The 17,837-nt window shown below is 37.3% G+C and overlaps 1 protein-coding gene across 2 annotated transcripts; it reads right to left on the reverse strand.

Annotated features, from left to right (window-relative positions):
- Window positions 1-118: 118 nt before the first annotated feature.
- On the reverse strand, window positions 119-13,296 carry gtpbp1 (GTP binding protein 1). 2 transcript variants are annotated; one of them, XM_084420824.1, is made up of 13 exons: window positions 12,800-13,293; window positions 10,639-10,750; window positions 10,377-10,557; window positions 7,513-7,861; window positions 6,539-6,662; window positions 6,320-6,434; window positions 6,090-6,234; window positions 5,831-6,013; window positions 3,741-3,876; window positions 3,491-3,669; window positions 3,204-3,368; window positions 2,881-2,919; window positions 119-1,287 (listed from the first exon to the last, which is right to left on the reverse strand). In XM_084420824.1, the coding sequence occupies exons 1-13, from the start codon at window positions 12,986-12,988 to the stop codon at window positions 1,189-1,191; spliced, it is 2,016 nt and encodes a 671-aa protein (XP_084276950.1). In that variant the 5' UTR covers window positions 12,989-13,293; the 3' UTR covers window positions 119-1,188. The 2 variants fall into 2 exon arrangements, with proteins under 2 accessions (XP_084276950.1, XP_084276951.1); XM_084420825.1 differs by lacking the exon at window positions 2,881-2,919 and having other exon boundaries at window positions 12,800-13,296.
- Between the last annotated feature and the right edge of the window lie 4,541 nt (window positions 13,297-17,837).

The following is a 17,837-nucleotide window of genomic DNA, read 5'->3' on the forward strand; positions in this document are numbered from 1 at the left end:
AAATGTTTCATCGTCTCAAAATGAATTAAATTCAAATGTTTTAAGTTAAAACGCTACACATCAATAAATGATACATAAGGACTAGATAAACTCAGAGTAGCAAAGAATCACACCCTGCTTAAATTGTCAACATCAGTTTATTTTTATATTGGTTGTGGAAAGTTTCACAACATGTAAACGTAGAGAATGGTCCAGGTGTCATATTGCCTCAAGGGTGTGAATACTAAAGCTCAGTAAACAGTATAGCAATCAGAAAGAATATACAGCAAGTGTTCAGGAGGCCTGTCAATCACAGCTGGAAAAAAAAACAGGTTAATTAATAAAACATCATTATTTTTTATTTATTTTTTTATCCAAGAACAACTGGCACTGTTTTGTAAAGGTTCCCCATGATGAACTATTACACAAATCTTTGAAACTTAAGATCTACATTCTGTTCTTCATCCCTTACTCTGCATATATTTCACTGGGTAACCTAAAAAATATCTTATTTGACAATTTTAATATGCTCCCAAAACCTGAGCACAGTCTGTGAGGCCTGATAACACTAGGGTGACCAAGGATTTGGGAAACTGTGAATAGACTGAAATATGAGGTAATAATTAGCAATGTTATTAGATTTTGAAGTATGTTTAAATGCCAATTTGCATTTCACACTCAACTAGCTGCCAAAAAACTTTGCAAGACACACACCAGTGAATTCAGCTCAAAACACTTTCCAAAAGCATCTCTTATATCGTTATGGTCCACAATAATGCTAATTCAAATTAAATGTGGTTTTGTGACGAGGCTTGTTAATAGTCCCATTAAAACAGTTTGCTACATAATGAAGGGTTAGTTTCCAATGGGATTATTTTAAAAATGGGATAGAAATAAGTAATTGAGAAGGTAAAAGATGTCATGTTCAGCAAGAAGAAACGGATTAAAAGTTTATCCTCCTTAAGTTGACATTTACAGCCAAAACAGAACCACCATGCAGTATGCCTGTCCTATAGTCTCAATATCTACGGTATATACAATCTACGAACACACGCACGTCTTATAATAAGTTAAAATTCACAAAACAATGTGCATGTTGGTTCTGTGAACTCCTTAAGCTTTGTCATTGAAGTTGTATGGTCCGTGTGGGCGGGTAAAAGGCATGAGTGAAACATGGAGGGTGTACTGGACTCTTGAAAAGGGGCAAGTTTAACAGCCCCCGACTGCACCAGCAAGGGTCACTGTGGAGGTGTTTTGAGGTTTGCCTTTATGCCGCTGACCTCCTCGTCTTCTGCCTCCAGACTTTGGCTTCAAGAAGAACAAAAAAAAAGGAAGGAGGTTTCAAGATGATTGTTGACTTCTAAAATTTACACTTGATCCTGATATGGTAACTAACATTTTTGGTAACACTTTATATCACTTGTTTTATACATACTTGGTATAATATCTAAAAGTAAAAAGCATTTAATAATAATACACAACTCCACAAAATTCTCACAATAAGTACATGTGGTTCATTGGTATTATTCAGTATTTGATTTGCAACTGAAAACGTTTCCATTTTCTATGGAACTAAAAATATATATATTATGACAAAAACATTCGAATTTTGTCAATTTGAATTCTAGACGTGTCATTTAAAGATGGAATTTAGAAATACATTCAAAATCATTCAGATAAAAAAAAAAAACTTGAAGCTGTAATTTTGATCTCATATATATATATATATATATATATATATATATATATATATATATATATATATATATATATATATATATATATATATAATTTCGTATCTCAAAAAAAAAAAAAAAAAACTGTCGCATGCAGAATTTGGATTCAAAACTATACAATTTGCAACAACAAAAAATACTAAATTAAAATTATTGGTAAATGTCTGTGATTCAAATTTCAACAAAATTCTAAATATTTGTCCATCTGTCATTGTCAGCCAAACAGATCATACTAACAATCACCCAAAAAAAAAAATGTATAACCATCACCCAAAATACTAGCAAGTCGTTCCTAAATATACAGCAACAGGAACACTATGGACTCACAAACCAGCAAGTATTAAACATCACCTTCTCGAAATGAAATCAGGTGGTCACAAGCCTCGCTCATTTCCATGCCACAGTATCATTTGGGTAAAGCCGGGCTCAGACTACAGGAGTTTTTAAATCATAACCGATTATGAAATCTGGTTGCATTACATCACACAAATAAGGAAAATCTCAAAATTGCACACACTACAAGATTTGAAAAATATTAAGATTATCATGCCAGATTTAGCACCTCACATGGTCTCACGAGGAAGCGGATGTAAACTAAATGGATACTGTGTCACAGCAACTTGCTGTAGACAGTATATAAGGTGAGACATTATAAAAGGCAGTCGTGTTGTTGCCACATTTCAACCAGCCGTTCCTCCATCTCTGTGTTCACCTGACTCGTACAGCTGCTTGTTGTTTCCCGGTCGCCATTTCAAAAGAACCATCACTTCTGTCTCCTTGTAGACTCGTCTCTCACTGGCTATAGTGGAAGTACTGATGTAATCATCCCGATTTAAAATACTAAACATCAAGCATGTTTGATGTTGTCTGGGCGGCCCTGATGTGTCCGTGAGCAGATCGGGAGGTTTAAGATTTGATCTGTAAACACCTCACATTACCAGATAATCTAGGCCAAACATCGGAACCGTCCGATGCCCTGGACGTGATTTTTCCTCGAATGTCGGGAAGAGTAAATCGGACATAAATCGGCATGAAACTCCTGTAGTCTGAGCCCGGCTTAAAAGACGCATCATGCAATGTCGAGAACCTACAAACAGCACAGTTCCTGTGAGGGGATAATTAGCAGTCTTGGGAATGAGTGAGTCACTTGGTTCCCTTGTTTTACCTTGTTCTCTTTGTTTTGAGGGTCTTCCTCCATTTCTGTCTGAAGCAGTAATAAGTGTGAAACAATAAGGTAAAGGAAACAGCAGTTTATGGGAAATAAGGAGGGATGAAATGGAAGAACAGGTGAAGAAAAGCAACAGCATGATGTAGGTAAAGAAAGGTAAATAATTTATACGAGTGTCAAAAGGGAAATGAAAAAAGATGGAGTGAAGGGAAAAAGTGATAGAAAGCTATTAGAAAGCTGGACAGATCAGACAAACCAGAGCAGGAAGAGAAACTGACAATACTCATAAATCTGAGCATAACAACCCTTTCTGTTATTACCTGTTGTGGTATGTTTTGCTGAGCAGCTGGCGATCCTGTGCAAACAGTCTCCTCACAGGGTGGAGCCGCTCCATCCTCTCTTCTAGCCGGGACTTTCTTCGTCGACTGCATCTTGATTTGCGGAGGTTTGGAGTTTGACGGCTGGTTATTTGTTGACAGGAGCAACTACAAGTCAAGAGAACAAAAGTGATCCAATTATAATTTGAAAATAAGTTCGTAATATAATTCTGAACGATAATAATGATGTCACACACTACACACTCAATCTTATGCCCCATGAAGCTGACCTTGGTGATGGTGCCCACAGCTTTGGTTCTTCCCTCTCTGAAGACAAGCCTCTGGTCTATGTGCAGGTACTCTGGGGTTTTAATGAAGCGGAAGTGGACGGTAGCTTTGTCTCCTGTGCGCAAGCAGTCACTGGTCATAGACAGGATAGTAGCTGTCTGCCTGATGCTACCGCAGTGCACTGTGGGAAGGGAAGTATGAGAAAAATCTCACATACTTGCATTCAAGAGCATAAAAGAGCATGTATCTCACCCATGGCTTGATATCTAGGCGAGATGGTCGTCGGGTGATGTAAAACTAGTATCTCTGCCTCAAACTCCCAGTATGCCTGTGGGTTTAATCTTGGTGACACCATGACCATCCCCTTCCTTATTGAGGAGCGCTTGATCTGAAGGAGAGAGAAATGATAAGGTTCATGAACAAATTACTCTCATGAACAAGTTCTTTTTAATACATCAGCCAAAAAGATTCACAAAACGGTCTCAAACTCAATTGTGAAGGATTGTGAGTATCAGAGTAAAACATTTGCAACCGATTCTCTTGCTGAACTGATTTGTGTCCGATTCAAAATTAACGTGTAATGAATAGTATACTAAAACATAATCAGAAATTATTGGTCAACTTTTAGCAGTGAGGTCCAATTGTAATGCTGAATCTAAAACTGTAAGGTGGGTGACATGATGGAACCATAAATCACAACAGTATTTGAATTTTTGTTTCCAAAAAGGCTGAAATTTTCACAAAACTGCCATATGTCACAAATACAATGAACCCTTTTCACATTTACGGGGTTCTCAGAAACGGAAGTCGACATAGTTGGGTAAATTTATATAGCGGTGAATGGGAGATATCTGCAAATATCATTTTTGTATTCCTATTTGCTCCACCAGCAGAAGAAAAAAAACATTATAGCATTTCCATAACTTTCCAAAAGGGGAAAATATCAAGAGATTGATTACAGCAGTTACAAGAAAGAATAATGTGAAATTTGCCATCACTCCCTCAGCTGTTGTATTAGAAACACCCTCACAGCAGCATTAATTCATGTTTTGTTATTTACTACCAAGGTAATAAAACACAAAATCTAGTGTTGTAAATGTATTTTAAAGGCACACTATGCAGTTTCCGTTTTTCTCAAACAGCGACCCCTAGAGTCGCTGTGGAGTACTTGTATTTAACGTTACTGTCGTAAATACACAGAGCCGTCTCTGCACTCTTCCGACCGCGCTTTCTTCGTCGACTCTGCCATGATTCACATCTGAAATGCGTGCTATTGTCTTCCATAGAGGCTGCTTCATATGTTGTTGATGTATGTGACGACGTGCCGTAAAGCAAGTCGTGATTCTCGCGAGATTTGTCGGGGCGCCACCTCTCAAACCTGCATTGCTGGTGTTGCCAGATATGCCACATATTTCAGACTTTAATTTATCTTTTTTGACTCATTCTTTTTATAAAAAATTATTTACTGACATTTACAATACAGTTTAGCTTATCTTTTATTATTAATAGTAAAATTCGGTCCGATTTTCTCGTGGCGTCTGTCGTTGCTATGCAACCATGCACTGCGCTCTCCACAATGACAAAAAAGTTTTAGTGGCTAATGGATTTCCACCGCCGAAAAACACTTGCTGTAGCTCTGTTACAAGATTTATTTACGGAGAAGAGAAAAACACCCGTAGTGTTTGGGTGCACCCGCATCCTTCATGTCTTTTTTCATGTCGCTGCGCCTGGAAAAAAACGAGCGCGTCGCTTCAATTATAAGCGCGCTTACCGCGCGCCTACATTTGAATGAACTTGAGCGCGAAAAAGACGCGATATGTGAACTGCCTCTTGGCGAGCGACTTCGATACTTTTTTGCTACTTTGCAATAACTTTCTGCGGCCAGCGTTTCTGGAAATGAACGAGGGTAAAATCTTTTTTAAGACCTGACTAAATGAAATTTAAGACCGCGGATGAAAATCTGGCTGTTTTTAAGACGTTTTAAGGCCTTAAATTTAAAGTTCAGAATTTAAGACTTTTTAAGACCCCGCGGGAACCCTGCATAGAAATTATTTCGAAGCTGTTATATTAAAGTACAAATCTTGCATAGTGTGCCTTTAAAAATCATATATATAAATTTGAAAAAAAACTTTACTAGAATTGTGATGTTGATAACTGTGGAAACGCTTCATTGCAGTCTGTGAAATGGGTCTATCAGGGTCACTAGAGAGACAGCGTCAATTAGGAACTAAACTGCTTCTGATCAATCATCTTTGAGTGATTCTGTAAATTGCCAACTAAAATAATTTGGACAAAATGTCTCATTTTAGCCGTTTATTTAGTCTGCAACCCACGCCACATACCTTTTTCAGAGCAAAAGAGGCCGTCTGACCACCACGGACCTCTTTCACAGGCATTCTCTTTCGGTGAATGGATTTGACGGTGATGGAGAGGAACGCGCCCAAAGGGTCTGGTCCAAGAAGCAAAGTGTCATTGAGTCGAATCAGCCCTCGTAACGTGGTCCCGGACACTACCGTTCCTACACCCTTCCCCCCAAAAGAAATCAGACCGTTGAGAGAGGGGAAACATAAATATATAAACAGAGACAGAAAGCATGCTTACTGGTACTGAATAGGTGTCATCTATCTGGAACTCGGCAGGCTCGTGGTCTTTGAATGAGCTTCTGGAGGAGAGCAGGTTCAGGAACATCTTCAGTAGGTCCATGTTTTCTCCTGTGACGTTAGAGATCTGGAAGATGGGACATATTCTACAAAACACACAAATATAAATAAGTCTGGAGAATAACTCGGTTAAACGTTGGCAGGTAAGCAATGTGTATTGCGGGGCACTACCTCTCAGAACTGAAGTTGGATGCTGTGACGATGACATCATCTTTATTCTGGACTAGGACAGGGATCTTTCTGCAGCCTGGAGACTTTAATATCTTCTGCAGGAGCTTCAAGGTCTCTGAAAAGACAGACCGTGTTAAATTCACTAGTATGGCACTACCTACAGCTTTCCAAATTTACAGTCAATGAAACAATGCCATTATTTGTGGACTAATGGTTCACCTTGAAGAATATTAGCTGGACACATGTCAATCTTAGTAACCACCACAAAAACGGGAACATTGAGAGCTAATGCTAAACCCAGGTGCTCTTTGGTCATGCCAACAATTCCTGCATTACTTCCAATCTGTGAAAGAGAGTGAAAATGAGTCAATTTAAAGATGTCAACGATCATCGGTTCACTTTGTTCCAAACAATATGAGCTGCCCACTTTGGCAGCACTTTTAGGCCTAGCAAGTGTACTCCCAACATGAAGTTTGATCCAAATAGTTCCTTACTAATCACGTTGCCTTAAGATGCAGTCACATTTACCATTATTCAGCTAATTTTAGCAGGCGAAATCCAGTCATTGCAATAGGAATCTACACGACTAGGAGTTTCGCATGAGAGCGAAAGATTTCCATCCACAGATTTTGCAACAGGTTCAAATTGGGCACATAATTTGCCGCATTGACCAACAAACAGCTGCTCGATTTGAGAATGACTTCTGTGTGATCTGTGCTTCACACAAAATAAACAATGGACCTTTTTGCCTGCAAATTTTGCTTAAATGTTGTTAATGTGACCACACCTTTATATTACATTTTAGCCAAAATTCAAGATGGCCTACACAGTTAAGATAAATGTCTTATATAAATATATTTCAATCAGCACTAAAATGTTTCTAAAAAAAAAATTTGTTACCAATATTTGTTTTCACCATGTATTTGCTGTGCTTGATGTAGTATCAAGTCCTTAGCTTAGAAACGTGCTAATATCAGACTACAACAAAATCAATTATGAGCAATAGTGAGTTGAGGCAGTTCTTGTGTGGCTCACTCATATTATTTATGTAATGCACGTGAGTGACTGTTGACAGTGTTGCTGCCCATGAAGAACATTTCAAATAGGATGCTGCCATTGGAGAAACTGTAGCTGCCTATCAAAACATCAAGGCTCAATAGGTTTTGAAACAGAGCTTTGTCTTCCCTCCTTACCATAAGCATGCAGAAATCAGGCAGATGACCTGTCATTCCAAACACAGTTGTCTTCAGGTACTTCTCATGGCCAGCAAGGTCAATAAAGGTAATAACTTTAGAAGACTTCTCACAGATCTTGGTCCAATCCAGGCTGCCTCCGTGACTGTCGGGTTTGTTGACTACCTGGCCCTCTTGATCAAATCCCAGGATGTCGTTGCCCACGCTGCTGGTGCGCCCACTCTCCATTTCGTGCTTGTGCCTGAAGAGCTTCTGTCGCGCAAAGCCACGACCATTATCCAACTCTCCATGAGTCAGCACCCCTAGCAGAGTGCTTTTACCGGCATCCACATTCCCCACTACAGCCACCCTGAGATAAACACCATCATGACTTTGAGTTAGTAATCCGAAATGGCTACACTCAAAGCAAAAGCGTCTTATATATCTTGGAAGTCACATTAAAGATGCCCTTTTAACAGAGCACAAGTCATATGGGTCATTGATATGGTACATTACCATTAAAAAGTTTGGGGTCAGTAAGATTTAGATGGGGTCAACAATATTGTGAAATATTACAATTTAAAGTGACTTTTCTATTTGAATACATTTTAAAATGTAATGCATTCCTCTGATGGCAAAGCATAATTTTCAGCATTATTATTCCAGTCTTCAGTGTCACATGATCCTTCAGAAATCAATCTAATATGATGATTTGATGCTCAAGTAGGGGTTTGCGATATCACGGTTTTAGAACGATTAAAATGTCTCCACGATCTGTTTTCAAAGAAATATAGTAATGCACATTCTATCAGTTGCAGTTCTGGCGCGGCGCCCCGTCCCAATATACTGTACTACGTGACGTACATTCACATCATATGTTTAGCAACACAGCCGGTGGGGTTGTGCTCATGTGACATTGCAGTTCTTTGCAATCATGAAAGTTTATTTTTGCATGCCTTGCAAACATTTTATTTGGCGCTTTTCTGGGCGCTAACGCAGCACGTGTGTACTGAACTAAGTTCTATGTCAAATACACACAAGGTGTCCATAAACACAGTCAATTATGTCTTAAGTAAAAGTTGGGAGAAAATCAGATGTGTGTCCATTTATTAGATCAGTGCATGAGATCTGAAAGTGACAGCAGCCTAATATACCTGCTGCTGTTTGTAATTACTGTATTATTGTTAATTAGGAGTGTAACGATACGCGTATTCGTATCGAACCTTTCAGTACGAGGCTTTCGGTTCGGTTTTCGGTACGCATTACGTACCGAACGGTTCGTTGGACCATTTTTTCTGCCGACCAAAATTTCGTTATTTCAAATGAAGGCGCGTCGCGGGTGGCAAGCGCGGCGTGACCACAACATCAACTGGCAAATGCAATGTAAGGAACGAAACTGAGCTACTCTTATTGTGTTTGTGTGGACCGTTAATCAGTTTTGACCTGTGAAGCGGGACTAGCGAGCCCTATGCGCGAGCCTGATCAAGCAACACCACACAGCGCTAAGAGATCCAGATCAGTAAAGAAAGCATTTGAATTTCAAATGGTTTTTGAATTCGCCACTGAAGTAATAACATCGCTGCGAGATCTAGTGAGAAACATGCACATTTCTCTGTTATTAACGGATCAAACAGCGCTGACGTGGAAACCAGGAAGAAACATCGTGCCGTGAATGAACTGACCGGTGTCCACAGATCAGCAACATTCACCGTGGAATGGATTTACTGTATAACACTAACTGCAAGGTATGGAAGTTTGTCAGGAATAGTGGGCTATAATACTTTCAAGTAACATTACGTCGGTTTTATTTTGACATTATGAATACAATTGCTGCCCTCAAATGTTAATCTGAACTAAAATAAACCTTTGTTTATAACTAGCCTACTACTACAATATTACATTTCATTTTGTCCAAGGAGCTGTTTTGTTTTATATGCTCATAAGAAGAGTCAAGTATAGCTGCTCCATTATTGCTCAGTAAAAAAAAGCAAAAAAAATTTCTCAGGCATTTATTTATTTTTGCTGTATGGAAACCGTACCGAACCGTGACACAAGTGTATCGTATCGAACCGAACCGAACCGTGAATTTTGTGAACCGTTACACCCCTATTGTTAATCAAAAAAAAAAAAAAAAAAATTAACTTACTGCTCTTCGCTTAACTTCAGTAGCTATAATAAGAATCAATGTATAATTTATACAGTGAAGTCATTCTTTTTCTTTTATATTTTGTTACCTTGTAAGGCTACATTCTTTAAATAGGCAAATTAGTTTTGCTGTACTGCTCAGTGACTTATAATAAAAACAATATGAAAAAGAATAGTGATAAAATCGTGACTTGTGATCTTCCTGAAAAAAATTGTGATATGATATCTTTCCATAACACCCACCCCTATTCTCATTAAATATTTTTATCATCAATGTTGAAAACAGTTGTGCTGCTTAACATATTTGTGTGTACTCTGATGCAGTGTTTTTAGGATTCTTTGATGAATAGAACGTTTAAAAGGACTGCATATATTTGAAATATTTTCTAACATTATAAATGTCTTTACGGTCACTTTTGATCAATTTAATGTGAATAAAAGTATTAATTTCTTTCAACAACAAAAAAAGTCATACCAAGCTGAAAAACTTTTGAATGGTAGTGTACATTCTTGATCTTTTGGATTAACTTTTCTCGCTCTTTGCATTTGTTCACGGTCAACGTTTGTTGTATGGAAAATAGCAGCCTCTCCATTCTAATAAACATCTAATTTTGTGTTCCACAAAAAAAAGAAAAGATGTTCGAACGACGAGTAGATGAGTCTAAGTATTTATTTTTGCTTGAGCTGAACTGTCCCTTAAATTGCAAGAAAAGGCCACTTTCTCCATTGTCATCACTCACCTAACCTCCAAGAAGTCGGCTTCTCCCACCTGGCGGCGAATAAGGTAATCTCTGACCTGGCCACCAGCCTCAGTACGCTCCCTCAACAGGATGAGGTCTGCCTCGATCTGCTCACACATGGACCTTACTGTGGCCACAGACGCCTCCATATCACTCTCATTCAAACCATAGTCTCCACCATCTTAAAGAGAGAGACACAAGCATGTGAGTATTCATAAAAAAATCTAAATTGAGTCTAGTTGTGTTCATTTCAGTGTCTTACCTGAACCCACACCCAAGACATAGATGGTCTCCCCGCAGCCCTCGTCCATCCTCTCACGCAGCTGCCGTAGTAACAAGTCATACTGTTCTCCATTGGGACTGACCAGGGCTAGCTATGATGCATAAAGGAAAAGAGTCTGATTAAACACAGAATGGTTGTGGAAAATATATTTCTCCAGTTTGTTTTGTATCGCCATCTGACTCAACATCAGCGTAAAAAAGGAACAACAAAGTCATCAATGGACTTTGAGAACAGTTGTCTGACTTTACTGCTTGTTACATCAGATGTCATGAGGAGTAATGTTGCAGAAGGTGGAGTGACGAAGCTCCATGCAAAACACCGTTCAGCAGAAACAGAGCTCAGCTCCAGCTGTATGAAAGCAGATCCTCCCTCAGACTGAAACGGTCTGATGAATGATAAGGAGGCCGCTGTCACAGCGAAAAACACAAACTCTCATCTGCACTGGTTCCCACGTCCATCAAGGTTAGGCACTGGTGGCTATGTAAACCTAAATTAGAAACTGACGTGTCGAGCTGTGCCGTGTTGTGACATGCTTTTCATTATAACATAACGTAAGATTTAACATAAGATTTTATTTTCGGTCCTCGCAGACAATTTTTCACAACAAATAAAGTTATACATAATAACTGAAAAAGGTGTAGGCTGTTCTAATTCTTGGGTAATTATAATGCATGTCATTTTAATACAATTGAGAGAGTACATGAAATATTTGTACTTCTCATTAGGTACTAGTTCTTATTTCTTGGCGTGTGTGCGTTTCTACTTTTACCCATTTACGAGACATTAATATATCTATTCCAATTCATACTAGTACCATTTCTCATCTCACTAGTCATTTGCCATGTGACATCATTAGTCAGAACAGGTACTTAATAGTTCAATTAAAAATATTGCTATAAAGATTGTTACTAGTATCAACTGGAATGTACACTAGTGTCTAAAACAAGGGAAACTGTAATATATATATATATAAATTGAACAATTTTAGTTGCTAGTAACTAAGAAACAACTACTAAAACTATTGAATAGTTACTAGTAAAACTGGAATGAGGTTAAAAACAATCAAATACTATTTGGAATAAATCGTTGATAGGTTCTGTGCTTAAGAAATACAACTTAATAGCAAAATGTATTTATTACCTGTAACAAAACAGTAACAATTTGTATCGAATGAGCAAATGATGGCTAGTCACTGTTGGATTACTTATTAACTGGAAACATTACAGTAGGCACTGGCGGCTTATTATTACTTACAGAATGTTCATTATTCAGAGGTTGGTTATTTTATGAAGGGGTTTTTATGTTTATATTTTCCATTGTAGTTAAACATGTAGTATTTTTGTTGTATGTTATGTTATTTGTATTAGGTTCATTTTAATGTACCAATATCGGTTTCATCAATTTTATTTCAGTTTTAGTATAAAACATTTAAGTACATCAAGTAAAACCAAGTGAAAATGAGAAATTATACCTTGGCAACTAGCTAAAATTAAATAAGATTAAATTGTATTTCTGCTAACGTATTTTAGTTCAAGTAAGAAGATTTTTTTAATGGTATAAGTTGACTACAATAACCCTGATCATAGCTCTGTTTACATGGTGTTAAAACTTTAGGACCATAAATAAAAGTGATCAATAGGTGTAATGCACTGACTTCCTCATTCTTTGAGCTGTTTATCTCCTCAGTGACTCCCTGTTGCTAAAGGGAAAACCCTCTGTGTTGCGTTGATATTTCATCAGGGTTTGTGTTGTCAGGTTGTCATCTCTTCCCTCACTGATGTTTTTCATTCATTGGGTTTAATACAGATTTACAGCCCATAATCAGCTTGCTTTACAGCTAAACCCCCACAAAGATGGATAAATCAGAAAGCTATATTCTAATACTGCACTACGATACAGGCAAGAAATATGTTTTTTTAAAAACATCGTTGAACATAGCCGGGTTAGCTTAGGTTTACAGTTACAAGCACTCAGCGGTCAGCTGGTAAAACCGTGAAAATATCAAAAAAGTTATGCAAATCAAATTGCATGATTAAAAGTCACTTCAAAATGTCAACATGTAGTCATGTTATTAATAATACGTTTTTTTGTAAACGCACTAATTCACTCCGACTAAGCTAACTCTGAGGCCTAACGTTACCTTGCTGGAGAAGTCTATGCCGAGATCCAGGGCCTCGCCGTTGAACATCTCCTCGTCCTCGAAGCACTCGGCCCCGTCATCATCGCCGCATCCCCGGCCAGGAGCAAACATGCTAGCGGGGACTACAGACTCTGACAGCCCTATGGCCCCTGGATTAAAAACCGGATCCGTCGTCGTTAACGATGCCATCTCTCGGGGAGCAGTTTTTAAAATCAAGCTAAAAAACTTTAAAACGATACGGCTTTTGGGGGAACAATTGTAAGCTGATGCAGCACAAACACATTCAGCCTGTAACGCCGCTCACCACTACTCTTGCCACTAGGATAAAACCTGCTGCGTCGAGATAAACAAGTATCGCTACATATTACTGGTATCACAATAACATGCTAAACTGATAATAGAGCACACTCAAATCTTACAAATCGGTCACTGTGCACGTTTAAAATGTTAAGAAAATTAGTCATGTGTGTTTTTCTTCTCCTCATGAATTATTCAACAGAGTTGAGGCCAATCGTTTTCTTTAGAACCCAAATCACGTGTGTTATTATCCAATGAAAATTCGTGGGCGGTGCATATCTTTACTAATAAGCTGTAATTATATTGCAAATGATGCAACATTTATTTATAAAGTCGCAAGGTTTGTTTCGGTACAAGCTTAAGTTGACAGAAAAAAAAACAATCAATTACAAAAAAAGAAGAGGCTAATCAAACCACGTGCTACAACAAACCGTGTATCGAGAATATCAAAAATAAAGTGTCATGACCAAGTGAAGTGTCTGGTGCCAGATGATCGTGTTATGTGTAATCCATCGTATTTAAATAATTTACTAAACTCTGAATCTGACTAATTATATTTGTTCCTCTGATTGTATAAATATAAGTTACTGTCAGAATTATTAAAATCACTTAATAAACAGTATTTCCAAAAAGGAATTAGGTTTCTGGATATATAAAGGCAAGGTTAATGCAATGCAATGCAATGCAAAAAAAAATAAAAAATAGGCCTACTACCAAATACTAAAATAGGCAATATAAATGACTGTTAAATAGCTGCATAATGGCTACACTGTAGCCTAGGCCAGAAATTAAGTTTTTTTGAGTTAGGCTACACAACGTCAGTAGAACAAAAACAAAAATGTAGTCTCAGTAGCGATTGTAATTGAGGTCACATACTGTAAACACAGGAATTTCAAAACTTTTTTGTCAGCCAAACCCTTTTTACCTAAAGAATTTTACTTGAAGTACACCCTGAGATTCTACCGTTAACATTTCAATAATTTAACAACACATTCAGATGTTCACGCTTCTTTAGTGTTCATTAATGGTCACATGGCATGCTGGAAAACAAATAAAATGGTACCACTTTATTTTACAGTGTCCCTGTTAGACTTGTTAGTAATAACTATGACTTATGCGTAACTATGCAACTAACCCTAAACCAAACCTAATCCTAACCCTATAAGTACATAGTTAATGGATATTACGAAGTACTTAAATGTATAATTACACTGTAATAAGGATACCTTCAAATAAAGTGTAGCCTACTCAAAAAAATATTTTAATAGTTTTATTTTAATAAATTATTAATTTATTTTTCTTGTACCTTTTTATAATTCAATAAATTATTAGCTTTTCATCAAATCCCAAACCCCCTGCAGTAGATGCAAGTAGTCCAGTTTGAAAGTAAAAAAAAAAAAAACTGTCTTTATAGGTCTTTCTGTCTTTAAATAACTTTAATAGGTAGGCCTATCCAGCTCTCAATATCAACCAGAAGCAAACAGACACTGGCTGTTCCATATTCCTCCCATCAGAGTTAATGGGCTTATAAAAAAACAAAACAAACAAAAATCCAAGCAACCACCTGAACAATGGACAGAACAATATGTCTGACACAGATAGTAGAAAGTGCTCCGTAAGCATATTGTTAGAGTGCGACTTTTTGAGCTCTGTCCTGAACTTATCATTTAGCTTTTCCCTGTTAAGTCAAGTGTAAAAGGAGACGTTTTAGCATATGTGAAATGTGTGAGATGGTTCTAAAAATGACTGTGATCAACCAAGCAAGAAATGTTTATAAGATAGTTCCTAATGACAAAAATTTAAACGATTTGTTTTAATTTAAGAAGTCCATAGACCAGAATCAGTTCAGTGTCAGGTAGAGATCACTAAATTTTGTAGTTACAAGTCTGAGATAGTTTGTTTATTTAAAAAAAAATATTTGTTTGAAAATATTTATTTATAAAGAAAACAGATATGATGCTAATTCTGAGCATCCTACACTGAAACAAATGATTTGTTGAGGTCACATACTGTAAACACAGGAATTTCAAAACTACATGTGAGTGTAGTCCACTGGTAGTGTACATAGGGATTTACTTCAAATCTACTCAACTCTTTCCCCGCCACTGACTGAATTTTTTCATGTTTTCACTGTTATACGGAAGGGGGCGCTTTACGCCTCTTCTGAAAGAGTACAGACTCTCCGGATCAAAACACAGAAGATTGCCTAGCCTCATAGCATAATTGCCTAAGTCACATTTCAATTTCTTTGGAAAACAAGAAAAAACAAAAAATGACTTAGGCAATTATGCTATGAGGCTAACGTTAAACAACACGATCATCAAACATTAAACAGCATATAAATCAAAACTGCCTGTTACCGAATGATAATCCATGAAGAGAAAACAACTGTGAAGCTTTGGGAGTCTGATCTACTCTGAGTTTTGATAATCACTCTGAATCCTATCCGGACTTTGACAAAAATGCGATTTTCTCAGCTTTTTGTTTAAAATGTTGCTTTTTTTAATTAAACTTTCTCACATTCAATTGTTGATAAAAATAGAAAAAGAATGCATGAAGCTGGAATAAAAGGTTTTTTAAAATGGAAGGAGTTAAAGGTAGGCCTATGTTTCAAAATATAAAAGAAATCCAAAATAGGAACATTGTAGTTATCTTACTTAAAGTGCAAACATAATATATAAATAGCAAACTATAAGTAAAATGTTATGTTCAATTAAAAAAACTTACAAGTATACATGCAGTATAAAACTACTAAAATGGTATTTTGCTGAGTATACTTCAAAGTGTACTTTCATAAACTAAAAAAAAGTTTTTCAAACTACTTATAAGTTCACTTGTAGTACAGATGCAGTAAAACTAGCTGTGCACTTAAAAGTTTACTATACTGTTACACTTATAGTAGCCTACACTTAAGCCTATACTTTTATATACTAAAAAGTGGGCCAATAGTGTTGCAGGTATGACGTCACTTCGTAGGCCAAACGGCAGTTAGCATTAAACTGGTTGTCTTGAGAAAAATGGAAAAACCCAATAGGATTTTCGCATAGGCTTTTGGATTATCACTAAAAACAAGCTCTGTGATCAACAAAAGTTTATGAAACTTTCACGTTTTATCCATCAAGATGATTATCACAGATAAACACAACTTTTATGAATTTTGAAGCCTATATGCAATTGCCAGGAGTAAAAAGCTCAAGGTAGGCTATAAACGAACTACACCACGGTCCCACGAATTCAACGTCACCACCACTAAACTTCCGACAACTCTTTAAGTTTTTATCTAAAAAAAACATTTTCCCAGATCGTTTGAGTCAGAATAGTTGACCCAACAGCCTCTGTAGTCCCATTTAGCCATTTGTTAGCAACCGCCTTTTTCAAGACACGTAACAGCTTAAAAAAATCACGAGTGGGGTAATATTGATGTATTTTATGTCGTAGAATAAAACTTGAAAGTGTCTTGAGCTTGTGTTCACCACAGACCTTATTTCATCCATTTAACCAAAACCCCATTCAAAAAAACAATTGACTTCAGGACGATGGAACCGGAAGTGCTAAAATGCTAAACTCGCTTCCGTGTTTTGGCCTACAAAGTGACATCATACTTGCACCACTCAATTTGACCCAAGCAGTATTGAAATAGTACGCTTACAAGTTTACTACTAGTTGCCTACATGGATATAGTAGACTTACTACATAAAGTATAAAAATATAGGCTACTTGAACTTTACTTAAAGGGGTCATATAATGCCATTTTTGTACAAGCTAATATGATTCTTTAGGGTCTAAATTAAAAGTTTGTAATATACTTTAATAAAAAATTCTCATTAGTATTGTAAGAAAACACTCATTTTACCTGGTCAATACAGCTCTGTTTTCAGCACGCCATTTAAGTGCATGTGTCTTTAAATGATAATGAGCTTTGCTCACCCTGCCCCTCTGTTCTGTGTGTACACCATAACACAATAACCATAACGCGCTGTTCATTATAAACGTGGGATTATGAATTATATTATACATGCCGTAATATACCCTGAGTGTAAACAGCCGCATTCATCGTGAAGCGTGCCGCAAGCGATTTGCAAAGATTAATATAAATATTAACATAAAGGTTAATAAAACGTTACACTCACTTCTTCTTCTGGAGGTGCAGCAGGAACACGAATAGTTGATACCGATCCTTTTTTCAGGAGCAGCTTCTTAGCAAAACCAGCTTTATACTGACCTCGTTTGTAAAGCAGTCTGGTGTGTGAAATGATTTGCACAAACATGAAAGCATTAACGTTGATCGTGGGGAATATTCCCTTCGAAAACAAACTCAGCAACACTGGTCTTCAGCGGTTTGGATTTAGGAACATCAAAATGACTGCTGTGTTCCTTATTACACCCAAGAACAAAACACCACAATCGCTTAGACGCCATTCTGCGCATAGACAGTGCTCCAGCGTATCAACAATGACCGCGCCGGTCCGCGCGGGCTATGATTGACAGCTCGCTCACGAGCGAGGGCGGGTCTGTGTTGAAACGCTGCTGTCAATCAATAATCGTGGGAGGGGCGTCGATTTTGTGACGTCACAAAATCGAACGGCTTGATTTGAGACAGGGGAAAACATGTAAGAAGATTAAAAAAAAAACACTGGATGGATTTTTATAATTTTATGATGGTTGTGTACAGGCACTGCCAACACACATTTCAGTACAATCAACTTGTAAAAGTGCATGTACCCTTATATGACCCCTTTAA

This window comes from Rutilus rutilus, assembly GCF_951802725.1.
Source record: "Rutilus rutilus genome assembly, chromosome: 1".
NCBI classification, from domain to species: Eukaryota; Metazoa; Chordata; class Actinopteri; order Cypriniformes; family Leuciscidae; genus Rutilus; species Rutilus rutilus.